The following is a 19,756-nucleotide window of genomic DNA, read 5'->3' as shown; positions in this document are numbered from 1 at the left end:
CATATGAAGTTTTTAAAAGGAGCCTTTAGGTACAGGAAGAGAATTTGTTTAAACTTCCTTTTTCTTTTTTTTAAGATTTTATTTATTTATTTGACAGAGACACAGTGAGAGAGGGAACACAAACGGGGAATGGGAGAGGGAGAAGCAGGCTTCCCGCAGAGCAGGGAGCCCGATGCGGGGCTCGATCCCAGGACCCTGGGATCATGACCTGAGCCAAAGGCAGAGGCTTAACGACTGAGCCACCCAGGCGCCCCTGTTTAAACATCCTTTTGAGGAATCTGATCATAGTCTAGTTTGTCTTTTTGTTGAATCCAGATTTTTCATGTGTCACAATACTGAGGTATGCCATTTAATTTTCTGCACATCACTGCAGTATAAGACATATGAATCCAGAAGAAACAGGTAAATTATGTAATTTTCTCTTGTTAATGCATTTAAAATTTTATATGGTTTCTTTCTAATGACTTAAAACTAGAAACATTGTTGAGTCACTTATTTTAGCAATTTGAACTTGTATGGATGTCAAAAGAAAATATAGTTCTTACTTGAAAATACTTAAAATACTTTAAAAAAAGATTATGCATATATTTAAAGCATTGTTCTAGTTAAAGCTTAATGTATTATAAATTTAGAAGTTTAAGATTAAAACATGTTTTAAAAAAGAAATTGAGCATTTGAAATTGCTCTTTGACATTGTGATATGAATAAATTTCATTCAAATAAGTGAGTTTATTGAGTTAAATTTTTAAGTTTAAATAGCAGAACTTTTATAGTTGTTAGTATTAGTGAGATATTCTATTATATATCTTGGTAACATATTTTAGCATCTTTATGTTTTCAAGACTGATAAGAATGCTGTTTCCTTGCGGAAAATTCAGAGAAATTTTGTTACAGCTTCCACATTTAACATTTTTTCCTTTGGCTTTGAAGTACTTTAAAATTCATGAGATTTCCATTGATTTTATGAGCAACTTCTAGAAAGCCACTTTTTGAAAAACCACTTTTCAAACAATTTATTGTGATAAACGAATCATTGGTAATGAGTATACTATTAAGTAATAGTGTTAACAAAGTAGGGGAATAATACACTCGGGGTTTCCTAAATGATTCCTTGCTGCCCTGAATGACTTATTTATATCTAGTGGCATGTAATTTGCTTATAGAGGATAGTAATTTATTCCTTAGAAAGTAATGATATTTAGAAAAAAAATGGCAAAAATGCTTCATAATAAGTCAAATTTGAATTTTCAAGAAACCCTAATTTTCAGTTGTGCTAACTTAACTATGTCTAGGTGCTGTATAGGTACTTTACTATTGTAAGCTTACTTTAGATGCCTCTTTGGAGGTTGATAAGAACATGTCATACCTAATGTAAATTTTTTATTAATCATCATTTAATTAGCCATTTTGTGAATTATTCAGGCCATTTTACATCTATTAAGGGTTTCATGTTTTCACTTATTTCCACAATTCTATCAAAAAATTAAAAGGAATCAAAGGCAATAGAAATAGAAACCAAAATTTCCATCCTTCTGTTACTAGTACTTGTTGCTTAAGTCTGTTTATTTAGAAATTGAAATGGTTTTGAATCTGTTATTTTTTACTTTAACATTGCCAAATGGCTATATTATAGTTACTTCACCTGTGAGAAAAATATAATTAGCAAGGTGTTGAAATGAAGAAATGTGTGAAAAAAAGTTAAAGTGAGCTCTGTGATAAGGAAGATAGGTGGGAGTCCAGATTCTTGGGGGGCTGTCCCCTTCCAGACCAGGTTAATGGCATAATATTCTCTTAAAAACTTGTTTTGCTTGCATGGTGTGAGTTGGTGGTCTGGGTCCTTTTAATTAAGAATCCATGATAAAGTTAGATTTCTTGTTGATCATCTTATGCTACAGGACTGAGGATTCATTGGTAAAGAACCACTAACCTGTCCTCTCACCCCTAGGGTGTGAACACTGAAAAGGATTAAGGCCCACTGTAGGGAAGCTAACACTGAAGCCTGCACTGCCCTTTCCCCTGTTCTTTTCAGTTAAATAGAAGATTTTTAGTTCCCATGACTATCAATCTGGTGCTTTTCACAAGCACCAAATTCTTTTCAGAAAATTAAGATGACTTATTTTTAGAAATCCACTGGCCTAGAATACTGAAAGATGATTTTTTGGTATTTTGTGTTGACAGGCCCTGTACGTACTAATTTTTTTCTGGTGCATCTTAGTTTGCTTTAATTTATATTGAATTTAATGATTGATACAAACTTTTAAAAATCAAGAACAGATTTTTATATGGTTAGGTTTTCTTGTCTAGTAGTAATAGAGTTTGGCAGTGTTGAATCTTATATTTCTTTAGAAATAGCTATCAAACAACCCTGTGGACATAAACTCTTAACTTTTATTTCTAGATGACTACAATTATAAGGTGCTTTCTTTTCATGTTGAAAGGCTTTTAAATAGCTTTTATAAATGCTGAGGTGTCATATATTTTTTCAGTATTTGCTAAATTGGTATGGTATTTAAGCTTAAATATATTTTGATTTTTTTAGCTAAAATAATTGCAGAGTATTAAACATTCTTGGTAGTTAAAGCTTTTTTTTCCATTTAATTTGAGCTTTTGTTGTTACTAACAAATAATTTGTGGCACAGTTTCTCTCTTTCTTTCTTTTTCTTTTTCTTTCCTTTTTTAAATGACTGCTAAAATCTATATACTTGTCACCTTAGTGTCCTAGAAATGTTCCACTTAGATCAAGGGTTCCTTTCTGGTTTTGTATGTTCTCACCTGCTCCTCACTGTAAATCATTGAGATGTCAAGTGCAATGATTAATTAAGCTGCACGTGCAAGTGCTTTTTTTTCACCTGTCAAGCAGGAAAGAAGTCTTATCGCAAGATTAGATGCTGCTAATTCACAGCTTTTTCTCCAGACTGTCAAGTATGTAGAAATATTTTATATTTAGATGCTTGTTCAGAATATTGCATATCAGGGTTTGTTTTGATTTGAGTTCTTAAATATTGTAAGATACAATTATTATACCAAACCCTATCATTAAACTCCTGATTAGAGGCAAAGAGTAAATTCAGAATTCCTACATAAATATTTTGGAATTTTAAGTTTATACTTTGTAATTACCTTTTATCCAAAAACTGCTAGTTGACTTCAGTTACTTAAAGTAACTATTTTCAAGTATCTAAATTGATTTTGTATGTACCCTGGGATCCATTCCTAATGAGATCCATTCTTATTATAATATAGCATAGGTTTAAATTTGTGATGAAATCTGATGATGGTAACTACACTTTTTTCTTTGAGTAATGAATATTTGCTGGATGTAATGTTAAGCTTTTACTTTTTATATGTTGATGTAAAACCTTGGACTTGGATAGCTTGTTCTCCCCACCCTAGTTATTTCATTCTCCACCCCCCTTTTTAAACATCAGTAAAAGTAAAACCTCAAATTGTATAGTAATCTTAATCTATTATTAAAAAGTCCTAGAAAGGAAGATTACAAGGTAGATTCAGGTTTTGAATCGGTTTTGCCATTGGTTTAGCAGCGGGTGGGCAGGCAGATGCCTGCTCAGAGTAGAACCTATTGCCATTTTTCACCATTGATAGAGTAGCCTTTCAGAGTCAATGAGCTCTGTCAATGTGAGCTTGTCAAGGCTACAACTTCATAGACCTGAGAGGCGGTTTGAGAGGTCAGCCCTTTTCAGGTTCGCTGTGATGCAAATGAACTTTAATGCTTAAACAACTATTGGAATTTTTATGTCTGCTCCTTGTTCTTTTTTCTTCACAAAGTCATTGACGAGACATTCAGTGCTTTTTAAATTGGAAGTTGCATTGTGCTAAAGACCTAGTACAGATTTACGGAGGGCTGAAAGCAGTTAGATCATGTTCTTTTCATGGTGCGATTAGAATCAAATCGATTTCCCTACAGCCTTCAGCATTCAGATGGCAATTTTAACAAAGCTTGGGGGCTAGACAAGGGACAAAACGACTGAACTGAATGTTAATTACACTCTGCAGCCTTATTTTCTTTTGATTTGGGGCTGACTGGCAACTAAATTAACAAAAAGTGTGACCATAACTGCTGCCCTATTTTCATTTAAAAGGAGAGCTGCCCTAAAAGGCTATCTTTACAAAGAAACAAGTGAGGTCTGCTGATCATTGTTAACAAGGGCACTTTTTTTTCCTTTAAAATTCTTGCCAAAAAAAAAAAACTGTTCAAAAAAAAGTGTGATAATTTAGTCATTGGCATATTATTGCTCAGAGTTAGGTGATTTTCTGATTTTTATGACATAAACTTGGAAAATGGTAATAGCGTGTAATTCATTGGTAGTTATGAATTATAATTGGCACCTATGTGACTAGTGTATCTTTAGTATGTACAGCATGCTAAAAGGTAATATGGTAACTTAGATTACAGTAGATACTTTAAAGAAATATTAACCATTTGTTATGTAACATTAAACTATTCAAAACCAGCTTGGTCCTAACAATTTTTCACCTCATCCTTGCTTGACATGCAAATTTTCATATTTGATTATTAGTACTCATTTAGTTGTGCACGTTAATAGCACTAGATGCTGCTTTTTTCCTTCCCTTGCAAGGAAGCTGCAGCTGCACCAAGTTGCAGTTGATTCTTGTGGCAACACTTTCTGTCCCTTTTGCACCTGCAGCTGTGTCGGTCTCATCCTAACACCTGGCGTCATGAATTATCCTCTCCTTTATTCATACTTCCAGGCAAGACCCATTTCATGCTGCATAGTAGATACTGCAAAAATCAAGTGTACTGAAACAGAAATTTCTCAGTTGATTCCTTTAACAGTAGTATTGATTTAAGCATTTCAGTATCATTTTTGTTGGTTTATTTATAATATTTTGCCTCTGAAAATCTTTATCTGTGGGATAATTAATAAACAGGCTTTTAAATTTGGGTATTATTTTTAAGTATGATGTGAGAATTTGTTTTGATAGCTGATTGATTTTTTTTATCTATTAATGTTTAATTATTTTCTTTTTGATTTTATCCTAAAGTCATTTGTATTTTGTTAACTAATATTTAAATAATTAGTTTTAAAATATGTATGAAGGAACTTTTATCACTAAGTACAGCAAAAATATTTTTGAAAGAAATGGATTAAAATTTATATCATTTGGTAGATGACATCAACTTTTTATTTATTCTTATTTTTTTTTTACATTCGCTTTTTAAAAGACTTTGATAGTTTCATATCAGAGGCTGATAAGTTTGAAACAGTTAAAAAAAGATACAGTGCTGAAGAATAAAACCATATCTTCATTAAAACAGAGTACTGTTTCTGTTCAGGGTACTATTTAGTACTAAAATGTTGAAAGTGTTACCACCATGTACTCACTCAGTCACTGTCTTCTATCTCTCTCCTTTTCACACAAAAAACAGCTGCAAAACAAAGTTTTTCTAAAACCAGTCAAGAGTAAACTTTTTTCTCATTTGTCTTCCAGACACGAAGATCGATTGAGAAGTTATTAGAATGGGAAAACAATAGGTTATACCACAAGGTGAGTACCACAGGGAGCAGCTTCGTACTGTTGGGGTCTGAATTGCACAGTATGGAAACAGATGCTTTTGTTGAACTAAAAAATGAAAGGTGGACAAATGGGTTAGTCTGTGTGCTGCAGGAGAATAGGGCTCATTTTTCTTCTTTTCCTCTCCTACTTGTCTAGCTGTGCTTGCACTGGAGGCTGAGCAAAAGGAAATGTGAAACGAATAACATGATGGAATATGTAAGTTAAAGGGCTGTTTTTGTGAGTTTCTCTATTAAATGATCATTTATTTTGCTTCTGATCTTATTCTTTCCATGATTATTAATCAGCAAAGGTGTCAGGAGCTTAATCTCCTGAGCGTAGGGATTTTCTACGGTTCACAGATGCATGGTTTCATGTGCAAGACTGATTTATAAAGTTATGAATGACTTGAAAACAAGGCTTCACTGTGTTCTGAAAAATAATAAATTAATTGCCAAGATAAAATAGCCTGAACATGTGTTGATGGAGTGTGAAATTTTAGATGCTGTATAAAGAATAACCACAACTTTGGTTACGCAGCAAGTCAGATATGGCTTTTTTATATAATGCTAATCAAGTTTCCAAGTATGGAAGAAAACCTTTCAGCCAAGCCGTTGGAGCTTAAGAAACCTTTAGCCTTTATATATTTTAACTGCCCATACCTCAAGTGACCTTTAAAGAATCTTTCAAAGTGTTATTAGAATATTGTTTTATAAAAATTATCTTAAAGTAAAGCAGGAGAGGAGATGTTGCTCATCCTGTATTCTTTAAAAGATATCTGATTGGCATATGTATACAATGAATTTTAGAGTTTATTCAGTATGGGGTTTAATTTACTGACTCCTTGATTTACTTGAACAATTTTTCTCCTTTTGAGAAGTTCAGAATACTGTAGAAAATCATGAATTTTTGTTTATTCTTCCCTGAGCTTGGGTGTTTTATTTTAAATTTGGAAAGGTTATTATAATAAAAGAAAAAGATCTGTCGAAGAGTTAATTGTTGAAAATGAAAGTCATAGTCTTTGTGAAGTAAGCAGACATACTTCTGGCAGATTTTGTCTATTCTCTGAAACAATATAGCCATCATAGATAGTATATGTATGTGTGTCCATGTGTGTGAGAGTGTGTGTGAACAAGTGATTGATTAAAACAGTGCTTAAATAGTTGGAAATTATCATAAAATCATTTTTCTCTGTAGCGTTTTCCCTTTCTTTCATTATCATACAGTCAAATCCCATTTCTAGCCTTGAACATAAAAGACATCTTAAAAATGTCTTTTTTCATAGAATAGCTCTATTCACTGAATCAAAGAATGTAGACTTTATTATTATGTTATATCAAACATGTTAATTTATGATGATGAGAAAGATACTTGATACTTTTTTTTATTAAGAAATGCTAGTCTAGTGCTTTCATCATAGATGGTAAGAGTTTATATATTTTGGGAGGAGGAATGATTTAAAGGATTTTGTGAAAAAATACTTGGCTATATTTATGAACTGAAATACTAATACATTTCTAAATTTACTTTGGAAAGGAAAACATGAAAGATATTTCCAGTGCTGTTATTTCCAGATAGAACTATAAGAACATCATTCATTCATAAAATGCCCTCAAATATTCATGTTTATTTTTATGACATTCTTTTATTAACTAAAATAAAATAATTTAACCATCCAAAACATTCTGAACTATCTACCTTGTAAGATAATGTAATTTATCATGAATTTTTGGATAAACACTTTTCCTAAAGCCATATTATTTCGTATACCATCATAGAAGATATCCAGAAGAGTTGTTCAAAGGAAAAATATAGGGGTGGCTGCTGGCTCAGTCTGTGGAGCATGCGACTGTTGATCTTGGGATTATGGGTTCGAGCCCCATGTTGGGTATAAAGATTACTTAAAAATACAATTTTTTTAAAGGAAAAATATATAAAAATTGCTACAAAAATGTGTTTTTTTCTAAATTTTCTCAGAGTATGTATATTTGTGATAGTTGCTTGGGAGAATAACATAATTTCAAAAACTCCCTAAGAAATAATTTTTAAAAGTTAATATAGCAAAATAGTATGAAGAGTGCTTCATTTTTCTAATGAATTGGGGCCCTTTTTACCACATATTTCTCTTTGACCTCAACTTTTCTTTAACTTACAGAAATTTCATTTGTTAATTAAAAGAAAATGATTCTCCTTGATTATATTTTGAATACTGGGGACAATCTAGAAAAAATATCAACTTGATACCAACTTGTCTTTTATTCGGATACAGTAGAATAGTGTGATTTAGAAGAAATGAGACAAGTGGCCAGTTTCTATGTGTGACTTCTTTCTGTGTGTGAAAAGAGGTTATAGGATATATTCTTTAAAAACTAATGATAACTCAAATATAGTCAAAGGTAGCCTTTATTTTGCATTAGATGGTAAACACTGTAAAATGTAATGCCTACACCTAAGAACTGAAATTTATAAAAACTGATGAGGACATGTTTGAAATATAGAAGTGTTTATTGAATGTTGACTCATAAGTAGTTTAAACATCAAATCAGGTATTTTAATCATCAAATTTTAGAGCTGCAGTGAATTTTGTCATCTAGCCCAATCCCTTTATTTATTATATGAGGAAACTGAGAAACGGGAATCTAGCTCAAATAAAAAGCTGTCGGAAACCAGTGAACATTTTGTTGGCAAATACCAGGTCAGAAGAGTGGCAAAGGGTGGCACTGAAGGCTTAGTACAGGATAACTAAAGTAGGAGAGAAGTATTTTTCAGCTGTGTGTAGAAGAGCCTTCTTTATTGAGGCAGATCAAAAATCAGGAGAATTGAAGAGTGAAAATGAAAGTTTCTGGCTCATTTGGCTAAATGTAGAAGAGTGTCCAAACCTGGAGGTTATATCAGGACAAGTTTCTGATAGAAAAATGAGGAGTTCACCAAACTTGGAAGCTGTTCAAATAATGTTTTGTTTAGCATCAGTTTCATACAGAGTTGGAACAAGGGAAAGAATTGATTGTCGTTTAAGGCAATTCAAGTTTGGAATAAAAATTAGCTCTGTTCACCTTGTGTTTTTCTGTGTTAATGTGTTTTGTTTTTATTGGTTTTCTTTTCGTTTCATAGTAAAAGGTCCTTTGGAACAAATGTAGTCTTTAATATTGCTGACCTAAGAAGAAAAAACTTTTTAAAAAAATTAGAGATAAAGGACCCTTTATCAAGAGATTACATATCATGGTAGGGTAAAGTGAGAGCAAATCTAGAACCCAAAGACCCATGGAATTGGGTGAGATAAAAAGGAGGAAGGCCAAAGAAATAAACATTGGGTTGGTTATAACCACATGGTGCAGTAGAAAGGGCAAGGCTTTGGAGTTAGGGTAGTTCTTTGTTCAAATATTGACCCCACAGTGCGTGGTGTTATACTTACTTGGATCATCAGTGTCCTCATCTGTAAAATGAGGGTAATAATACTTGCCTCATGGAGAAGTTCTTAGGATTAAATAGATCCACAGAGTATGAGACACTTGTTATGCAGTCAGTTCTTAAGAAATGCTGGCTCTGGCTCCCTTCGTCATTCACCCCTGCATGCATTCTCCTTCAGGGGCACTGTCAAAATTGCTGTAAGTGATGGCATAGAACGGAAATTTGTTTAAGATAAAAATTTATTTAAATATTTTTAAAACTTTTTTTTCTCCTTCTACAGGTCATCCTCATAGAATTTTTACCAAAGACACCGATTTTTCGACCAGATTAGCATTTACTTTATTTATAGAGACTTTCCAAGTATGTTGTCTTTCCAATGGTGCCTTGCTTGGTGCTCTCCTGGTGGTGACATAACATTGGTTCTACAGAATCGTGTGGTGTTTTTTTCTGTTTTTGTTTTTTTTAAATAACCGCATGTTCTAAGTGTGCATTTTTGTCAAACTTTGCAAGTTATTTCATACAGATGTTTAATACTTAAGTTATTGTGCTCTTTTCTGTTATGTATTCTGATTTTCAAGGATTACTTTTTTTGTATTATCGAAAAAATACATTTGAAATTAGCATAAAAAGTGGCCAGCCTTTTTTATTTTATCACCAAGGTACACACAGTCCTTTATTTATTAATTCCATAATATAGAAGAACACTTTTGTAAGGCTCTACTTATCTATTCTAGCAAGCACACTCTTTGTATTATTTTTCTTCCTTTTAAAATTTAAAAGTTATTATTTTAAAATAGTAAGTTTTCTTTAATAGCTTTTTGGAACCTAACATACCCTTTCCCATACAATTCCTAATGCTCTGTTTACAGCAGAAATATTTGTAACATTATGAAGACCTATCAAAAATTTTTGATAGTATTTCTGTCTTCAGAGGTAGTAATGCAGGATTAAATTATTTTATTAGAATAGACAAATAATGAATGGTATGCATGCACCTAATGGTTACTAGAGCTCAGGATCACAAAATATAGTAGCATTACAATCTGTGTATATTTTTGATCAAGATGATAATAATGGCCTTACTTGCATTATTTTTTATTGTTTATCAAATCTTATATAGAAAAGTATGGAAATACTCCTTTTAAAAATTTCTAAGGAAAATATTTCTCCCAATCTAACATAATTGTAGAATGGATGTATGTTTCTGAAAGGTTTTTGAAAGAAAGCAAAAGTTGTAGAATTAAAAGTAAGCTGGTGTTTAATACCCATTGATATTTAGAAGAGATTATTACTAAGAAATGGAGGACATATTTAGTACTGTTTTTATCCACTAGTTTGCTTTCAGTCCAGTTATGTATACTTTTTTGATTGAGAATGTGACATATAAGTTTAATCAGATTAGCTTGTTTCTTTTAAATATATACAAACATACATATTTTTTCCTTCCTTTTGTTGTACATATCTCCATGCATTTTAAAACTTTCTAAATTTCTGAATGGCCTATGTGTAAAGTTTTGTTTTTATAGACCTGAAATTATAAAAGTTTTAATGTGTGTCAAGAACTTGTTCCATACAACTGTGGTATCTAGCAATAATGTGAATAACTTTTGAAATTATTATATAAACTATGCTTACTAATTTGTATTAAGAATTGGTACCACTATACAATATCTTTTCTCCTTGTATTAAATATTTTAAATACCAGTTTCATTAATTTATATACCTGTATTTTTTAAAAGTATTTCTCTGTACTCCTCCAAAGTACTGTAATTCTATATAAATTTGAATAGTTGGATTCTAGTATCTTAAATCCTATATCCTATATTGGACATTAGGAACTATCTTAAAAATTAGGGTTGTTTTTTTTTTTTCAGCTGAGATTTATTTCCATTGCCCCCAAAACACTTAACAACTTGAATTTATCAACCACTTTTCCTATGAAGAGCTCAAAGTACAAATAATTCAGACCCCTCTCACTTTATTGACCTTGTGTCCAGGGTATGTCCTACCACCTTAAAGTAGTAGAACTAAAAGATAATGCTGTTACAAAAACGAGTATTCCTATATGGTTTCAGTGTGAACAATTGTTGTCTGGAGAAGGCTAAATCTGCCTCAGGATTCAGAAAGAGCAGAAAAATATAACTCTGTAGGCTCTGCAACACAGTGTTCTATATCTAAAATTCTGTAAATTTGTAGAGTACCGTATTGATCAGCTTTATAGGAAGAACTGTCCCTTTTTCAACATAATTTTTTTCTCCTGTTACTAGTTTTCTGGAAATTTTAATTTAAAAATTATTCCCATAAGAATATTTTAACGTAAGATAATTTTTACAGTTGATAGTATTTAGGTATAGGAATCCTTTTAAAGCTTTTCTGATTTTGAGAGGCATGGCAGTTGCTTTAAGGTCCTGAGAAATGTGCACTCTTATATTTCCAGTGTGTATATAGAAAAGAACCATGAATGCTTAATATGTGGCATTACCATTAGCCAGTTATGCCTTGAGCAGTTAGATTTCCATGTTTGGGCTTTTATTAGTAGCCCCCAGTAAGCCCTCTGGCTTATTCTTTCTTGATTCATGAATCTAAGTGCCCATGTTGCTGGAAATTAGAAATGTCAGAGATGCCTATGTTGTGTGAACATTAGTCCAAAGGAAGTACTTAAAATGATAATTGTTCTTCAGTTCCTGTTTTCTAACTTAAAGTTTGTGAGACATGAACCATAGGTACTTTTAAAACTGGCCAAGAAAAGGTATCATTGGCAGAAAATCTAGCATATAGATTTTGCATAGGCTAAGTGAATAACTTACAATCTTTTATATATTATTGGCATTTTACAGGTAATCCATCATTCTTGTGTAGAAACATTTACTTTTCCAAAGCTTTTATTTTAATACACTATTATCTGTCAAATAAATAAAATCTTTAAAATATATATATATACTCTAGAACCTAAAGGCTATAAGTAAAATTCAAGTGACACGTTTAGCTTGTAAGGCAGATACTGGCCCTGCTCACAAGAGGGTCACCTTACCTGTATAAAATGGTCATCAGATACTTTATTAAGACTCTTTAATGACTAGGTTCCATTCATTTGAAATATAAACATGTAATTTTGGCCTAAAATCAAGAAGTGTTCAAACCTTTAATAGTCAGCAATAATTTCCTTTTCTTACTAGAAAAACTACTTTTATAATTGAACATTTTAAATCAGGAAGAACTACAACTTTCTCCATGGCTGTGTTTTCAGTGTTATTTGTAGACAACCTCTGATTGCTTCTTTATATTAGTAGACACAGGCAAACTGTATAAAACTTTGACAACATTCCATATCAATCTTGGGTTATAAAAGAGTATTAATAGTGACATGTACAGCTGGATCCACAGTTGCATGCGTTCAAACTACAGTAGTCTTACATAACATTATGTACATAGACTGTTTTAACTTTTATGGTATTCTGCTTCACAATTATAATGTTTAGCTGCATGCCTGATTTTCACTGTAAATATTTGAGTTGGCTCAAGTATTGGTCAGTAGTACTAAATCAGAAGTACAATTGGTTTAAAACTGTCTTTGACTGAATTCCAACATCTAGTCCTGGAACCCTCTTTCCTCCTATCCTACTGAAGCAGTGTGGGTCCTTTTGCTGCCCTCCTGATGTCCAGAGTCTTCATCCAGATGCAGACATAGTTCACCATTGCCTTTTGTTTTCCTTCCCCAGAGCTTGCAGTACAAATGGTAATTTTTTTGCATTCTTAGCTTGGTGTTTAGAAGGCCAGTTAAAGTGAGTTAGTCACATTAAGTGATTAATGGGTGACACTCCATTCTGCTAAGGTGGCACTTGCATTTTAAAAGTTTCTAAAGTCAAATTTCCCATTGGAGCAGTGGTGCAATTGGTATTTTCCTTATCAACAGACCCTATCGGTCCAGACTTTGCCGGGAAAGAATAATAGGATGGTTGCATGTGGGGCTTCTCAAACCACCATTTCTGAAGAAAGCTGATTTATATCTACTATTATGGCAGAAAGAATAGGCTCAAGGCCAATCCTAAACCAAATATACCAAACTATTAATTATCCCATAATAGTTGTGTTAAATATACTTTTAGATATAATAACCAACTTTATGTTATTTTTAGGAACATGCCTTTTATATAAGTTGAGATGTGAAGGTGATTTTTCTTTAAAACTTGAGTTATCTTGTTCTGTACTTTTACAAAGATGTTTAGATAGTAATGTAAGGGAAACCTAAATATTGTTTATATTATTAATCATAATTCTGTGTACTAGGGAGCAATATTCCCCTTCCTCCCACAATGGTAAATTGAACAACAGCGGTTGTTTGTAGCCTTAATTGACAATACTGAAAATAGAAATTCAGAATGCTAATCCTGATTTTGAAGTTGTTTCTGATGTTCTACAAAATCATCAAATTACTTGGCTTCTTTGCATTTATCTTTTTTCACAAAAGGAAGATACTATGACTACCTCATATTTTAAGTCATTTTGCTGTTATTTAGTCCTATATAAAAGAAATGAACAAGTAGCTTTTTTGACTACTTACAGAGTCAGCAGAAATCTGAGTTACTATCAAATTTTGCATTTAAAATTAGAGTACTTTATTTATTTATTTATTTATTTATTTATTGTAATGATTTGCATGTTTAAAGATCACATAGACATTAAGTACAATACTTGAGAAAAGTTTCTTTCTAATACCCTGTAAGACGTAGTTACATTTCAGATACTTAAGCAAAATCATGCCCCCCCTTTAAATAGCATCTCTACTTCATAAACATGATGCTCTGAATTTGAGAGTTGACTGCTTTTTTCTCTTAATGAAGGATAGTGTATCGCTTTCTCAGCTCTTTATCTCAGAAATATTTCAGTAAACTCACCATACCAGGCATTCTTAATTTTGGCAGATAAGCCAAAATTGTATGTATTTGTTTTTAAAGAAAGTCAACCAGACTTTAAGAGAAGACAAGTAACGGATCAGTGTTTTGGCTACTCTATTGGACCATAATACATTCTCAAACTGCAGATTTCCTCTCCTGTTATCTTTCCTGCTGGTTCGTAATTTAGTATAACTGGTTCTAGTTCTTTCTTGACATAAATTCTATATGGATTTAAAATGTTCAAGAAGGAACAAGCATTCTGTTCCCTCAAGAAACCTTTTGCACTAATAAAAGACCACCTCCTTTCTCTTCTAGTAGCAGCTTATTTAATTAGGTAATTACAATAATCTCATTGCATTGCCATGAAGTCTTCATAAACAGGAGTTTGTTTTAACTGAAGTTATCACAGCTCTTTTAAAGTCTCTCTTTCTTTTTACATTTGTTGGAGCTAATGAATGACATTTTGTCCTCTCAGAAGAGTTAAGCATTATGAAGCTGGCAGTGGAAGCAAGGTAGACCTGATTGGAAAGCAGTGTGCTGAAATCTACTGGCTGAGAGAAATAACTGCATTGTTACTCTACACTTTGGTTTATAAGGGGCAAAATTATGCAATGGTGGGGAATTGCACAGAGCTTTATGCTTCCTTTTATATATCGTCTTTATGTATTACAATGGAACTTTTTTTTTAAAGAAAAAATACTGTTCTAGATAGAGTTTTCCTCTGCTATCCTGTCCTTCGAGAAGATAACGGGAGGCTACTTTGAATAAAGTATTCTTTTATTTATCTTTTATAATGTAAGTGTGACAGTTTTTTAAAAAACACTAAATAAAGGATTTTAGGAATTTATTCCTATATCCTTAATAAGCATGGAAAGTTTTCAAATAAAATAATCAGAAACTTACGGTAGGGGAGCAGTTAGGCAGACCCAAGATCAGGGTCCCTATTATGTTTTCAGGTAATTCTAGTTACATTCAGGTAAGTCTAGTAACATTTTAAAAAATGAAAATGACTTTTGTAAAATATATAGTTGAATCTTAAAAGGTATATATCATATTTTTCTTTCATTCTTAGGAAATTAACACCATTGTCAAACATCTGTGTTAAAACAAGATGGGGTTTAGATAAAAATTTTTTGGCCTTCAACATTGTGAAGAAATATGTAGATGGGTTATGTTTAAAGTGGTTTGGTTCTTGGTCCCATGTTGGTTGTAGTATATTTAGTCTTATAAAATCAAGTCGTAATTGACAGGGTTTTTCTAGTAAACAAATGGATTTCTAATTTGAGCCAGGGGACTTTTTTTTTTTTTTTTTTACTTGCTTGCTTTGGCTAGTTGAGTTTTTGTTGTTAAGTGAGTTGGTTGTAATGTGTGACTTCAGTACGTGATTCTCTGCTTGAAACTAAAATGTGGGCTAATTTACAGCATTTGTTCTTTAAAGACTATACTACATTAAATAAAATTTTAAGCCAATTTAGGTGAAGTTGGAAAAGAGAGCCTGGCGCTTAGAGATCAAATCACTTTAAAAGAAATTGGCCAAACTAATGATGTCTGTTGAAATGACCATATGAATGAATACACATACAAATACTTCATCTGTATATATGATCTGTACAAATATCTGGGAGTAAAATAATTGACATCATGAATATGAGTTTAGGAACCATGCATAATAAAGAAACTTTTGTATTTATGTGTTCATAAACTTGCACATAGAAAAAAGTAGAGAAAAGGTACAACTTACATATTACCTTTTTTCACCAAAGATCTTATTTGAGTTGTCCCTAAATTTTAAAAGCCAATACGGCTTTTAAAATGGGGTTCTCAATTATCTTATTTAGGCTTAGCATTGGTTTTTAAGCTTTCAGGGGGAGGCAGAAATAATTCTAATCACTGCTATAAATACACATATTTAGCAGTATTTAAAGTTCATCTGTTGTATTGTTTCAAATAAATACTTGTCATACACACTTTTACTTTTTTGTTTTACTTGGTTGAACCAGATTCTAGGGCAAACCTTTAAGAAATAATTCCACACATATGGGAAAAAAATACATGTATGTGCATACACACACACATGCACACACACTTCATTCTAAGATAAATTGTAACTCAGTTGATCTTAGGCAGTAAAGATGCTTTCATCCCCATCACCTGGATTACTTTAGTTAAAATACAAAAGGACAATTCTATTTGAAACATTTAAAAACTAAGAGGGAAAATTTGTGTTTGTGGATTGTTTCCTCGAATCATCTCAATATTGTAGTTTTGAAAGAATTGATTCCTTATTTTCTGAATTCCTGTTCTTTCAGTCACTCCTTATTTTCATTCTGACGAGAAAAATATGAGAGTTCTCAGAAGTGTATTCAGTTTCCTTTTTCACAAACGGAGACCTAAGCAAAAATGCCATTACCGCTGGCAGGCGTTACTATCTTAGAACCCAGCACAGAAAGCCTAAAAGGATAGCCCAACCTTTTGTACCTACAGTCTTAGATATTGTTAGATAGCCATTCAATTTTCTTTCCATTGTGTGTGAGATGAATATTTCTTGAGACTTTTTTGTTTGCTTTACTAAAGAAATCAAGAAAGAAAGAAAAAAAAACCTCAAAAAACAAAACAAACAAAAAACACCCCCCTGTAACTCATGTGAAGCATGCAGGGTGTTGTAATTTCAGTTTGCAAAGTGGTGTGATACAATGTTGCTGAGCCAAAAGCACACGATAGATTTAATGTAGCCAATTGTGTACTTTTGAAAAAAAGAGTAACTGTTCCCTGTGAGTTAATTTTGGATTTTTTCAAAATCTCTCTTTTAGGCTTTGTGCTGGATTCTTCCAGACAAATGCGTATTCCATGTGGGCCACTGTTCTGCTAAATGCTCTCAGTTCTCCTTTTGCAATCAAGATTATGTTGCTAAGGAGATTTTGCTTTTATTGGTGCCATTGATTTGTGTTAATACGTTTTGAATACCTCTCCGTATTCTTCCGTAGACAAGGCCAAAAGAAAAACTTCCCCGAGTTTCCCAATTTACATTACAAATGGAGCGGTGGTGTAATGAAGCCGATATAAAGTGGGCAGTTGAAAGGGAACTAAAGAAGGGCACTCAAGTGAGAAATGAAGAAATGTGCCGAGTGTAGTCTGTGGGCTGCCTTCGGTCCAGCTGCAGGAACTGGCTCTGGCCAGAGGTAGAGTGAGTGAGCACCTCCCTCTTCAAAGACCACCCACTTTTTGGACCCCAGGCTGCATACCGTAGATGACCTCATTGACTAATATAGGGCCCTTAAAAAAAGTGAGAAACTCCTCCTCAAGTGGCAAAGATGGTTCCCTCTCACGCCCAAAATCCCTTTTTGAATTCTTCGTAGCGCATGACTGAGGCTATACTTTCTACACCTTAGGACCTTAGGTGTGACGTCGTCGTTGTCCCTTAAAAGAAGCGCTATGGATGAACCAGTTCTTTTGGGTTGTGAGGAGGAGTGTATTCAAATTTTGTTGTTGGTATGTCACTAGGTGCTAAGGATGTTAACTAGATTATCAGATTGAAGGTTTTAGTTATATGCCCCTTACTTGGTGTCCTATTCTAGACTTCAAAGACTCTCTTCACTATAAAACTCAAATGTTCTGAGGGGAAGGAGAATGCAAGTAGACATGTCGTGAACCAGTGAAGTGATTTGCTTAGGTGGCAGTACGTTGAAGGTGCTGAGGAATACCTTCGCGGCACAACCATACATACACTTTCAGTGGTTTACATTATTCTGACAGTCTGCTATTAACGCATATGGCTTTGCTCTGTTTTGTAATCACAAATACTGCACTGATAACAAGTTGAAGAAATTTTAGACATTCTAAATTAGAAATGTTAAAAATAATATGGAAACTATGAAGAAAAATTGCTACATAAGTCTGAGCAAATTTAAAATTGATCACAAGGGAAGTATCTCAAGTGTTAAAAGGACAAGCCTGCATTATTTAGAGACAAGAAATGACTGTTTCTATCAAAACAATTACATCAGTAAAAAACTCTAATAGTTCTTTAATGTTGAATGATATGGGCAAGAAGCATAAATTCCAAAGGCATTCTGCTACCAGTGGGAAATATGAAATTTATAAGGAACATCTGAAAAGGAAATCCTTAATTCCTGTGTTTATAGTACCTTTTCATTAGATGGTTTTCACAAAAGATGCTTGTCAACTACTATGCTTCATAGATAAAATCTTAATTTCCAGACTAAATCTGGTAAGAATTTTTGTCTTACATTCCAAAATCTTGGTATACCCATATTCCTGGGTGTGTTTTTTTCCCTGTAATATTTTTAAAGCTTTTAAAATTAATTACCTATAGCTTAAAAGACTAAAGCTGAAAAGTATAGGGATGAACTTATATCTTCAGCCTGCATATCTGACTGTATTTGTCAATGGTTTCTATATTAATGCTACCATTCTTCCATGCTGTAATCCTAAAATTGAGAATTTGTAAGAATGAGGAAAATAGGTAAGAATTAATTATAGGTGAAAGGTAATGAGAAATGAGAAACATAGTATTTTTGTATTATATATTGAGAGCTTCCCCCCTCCCCAAATTGGTATTAATCCATTGAAAGTGACTTCTACATTACTTTAAAACTTAGAATTCATATGCTTGGACACCCGACCTGAAGAAGTAGACAAACCTGTTCATGTAGGCAAAAAATAAGCAGTATAGTTTAGAGCATCCAACATGTGCCCAAAACTTTTGTGAAATTACATTCAATATATAGGTAAAATTTACCAGACATATTCTAAGATTTATAAACTGATAAACCAGCTCTTCATAGTTAGTCTTCTGTATGTAATATACTACTACCTGCTGGAGGGTAGTTTTGTAAAAGAATGCAAGTGTAAGAAATCAACCACTCTGCCTTGATTGGTATTTGTTCTGTATTACTGCTTAGGGCAAAGATGAGTTAGGTTATTTATAAATGCCTGGCATGCTTGTAAATACTATCAAAATAATCAACGTTGCGGCTGGAAAAAGAGCTTTGAAGAAAGGATGTGTGTAGAAAAGCACTATCCTCTTTTCCAATTCTGTCAGTAGTGGGTTTTGCTCTTTAGCCATAGTCCACATCCATTGTTTAAAAATGTGGGATTTCAGAGCTGGAAGAAACCCCAGATGTGCCCTATGGGAGTATGCATTAGAATCAACTGGGAGTGTTTTTTGTTTTTTTCAAATATACATGACTCTACTCCCACCCCTATTGGAATTGGGGGGAGAGGACAAGAGAGCTTGTGTGTTTTGGAAAATATTCTCAATTATGGTAAGACACTGTCCCTTCTTTCCTAACCTTACGACCTAGGAAGTCTGTCACTTGTCTGCACTCCTAGATGGTTAGTGACAGCACCAGGACTAAAACCCCAGTCGTATGATCTCTAGTTCACAAATGTGGGGTCTTTCCTCCAATAAATGCCATAGAGTCTTTTTTGCAAACTTAGTGATTAAAAAAAAAAAACCCTAAAAGTAATTATTTGAAATCCAGAAAGCATTACAAAATTGATTGTGTAACTGAAAGAGGATCACCTAAAGCAAATTGTTGGACCCCCCAAAAATTCCCCAAATTTCTTATCTCCAGAAGTGAGGAACTTTTAGCTTTATCTACTGCCCAACCTGAGAACTGTGACTTAGACGTTTAATTATTTATTGCTGGTCCGTGTGAAAACATTTAGAATGGCTGGCAGCCTACCAGGCCCTGAGTTAAACATTCTACGGCCTGACTAGACTGCTGGGTAGCCAACTTCACATCAAATTAAACACATTCTCTTCATGATGAATAGCTTGGAACCCAAAAACTTGATTTTGTTACAAAAAATGCAAGGGGTGTGTTGTTTTCTAAATTAAAATTATTTTATGTTTTACTGCCACCATTCTGGTTGTGATTTGATGTCAAGTGTAT

General features: G+C 33.0%; 1 protein-coding gene across 2 annotated transcripts in view; it reads left to right on the top strand.

Annotated features, from left to right (window-relative positions):
- The window catches only part of CHIC2 (cysteine rich hydrophobic domain 2), a 72,173-nt gene extending 52,857 nt beyond the window's left edge, over positions 1-19,316 (top strand). For both annotated transcript variants that reach the window (XM_027600035.2, XM_027600034.2), the window contains exons 4-6: positions 5,473-5,529; positions 5,695-5,754; positions 9,224-19,316. In XM_027600035.2, the coding sequence (XP_027455836.1) occupies positions 5,473-5,529; positions 5,695-5,754; positions 9,224-9,274 (168 nt within the window). In that variant the 3' untranslated portion in view covers positions 9,275-19,316. The remainder of the gene's footprint in view (positions 1-5,472; positions 5,530-5,694; positions 5,755-9,223) is intronic.
- Positions 19,317-19,756: the final 440 nt, after the last annotated feature.

This window comes from Zalophus californianus, chromosome 2 (genome assembly GCF_009762305.2).
Source record: "Zalophus californianus isolate mZalCal1 chromosome 2, mZalCal1.pri.v2, whole genome shotgun sequence".
NCBI classification, from domain to species: Eukaryota; Metazoa; Chordata; class Mammalia; order Carnivora; family Otariidae; genus Zalophus; species Zalophus californianus.
Note: the sequence above shows the minus strand (reverse complement) of the source record. Positions and strands in the feature narration are given on the sequence as shown.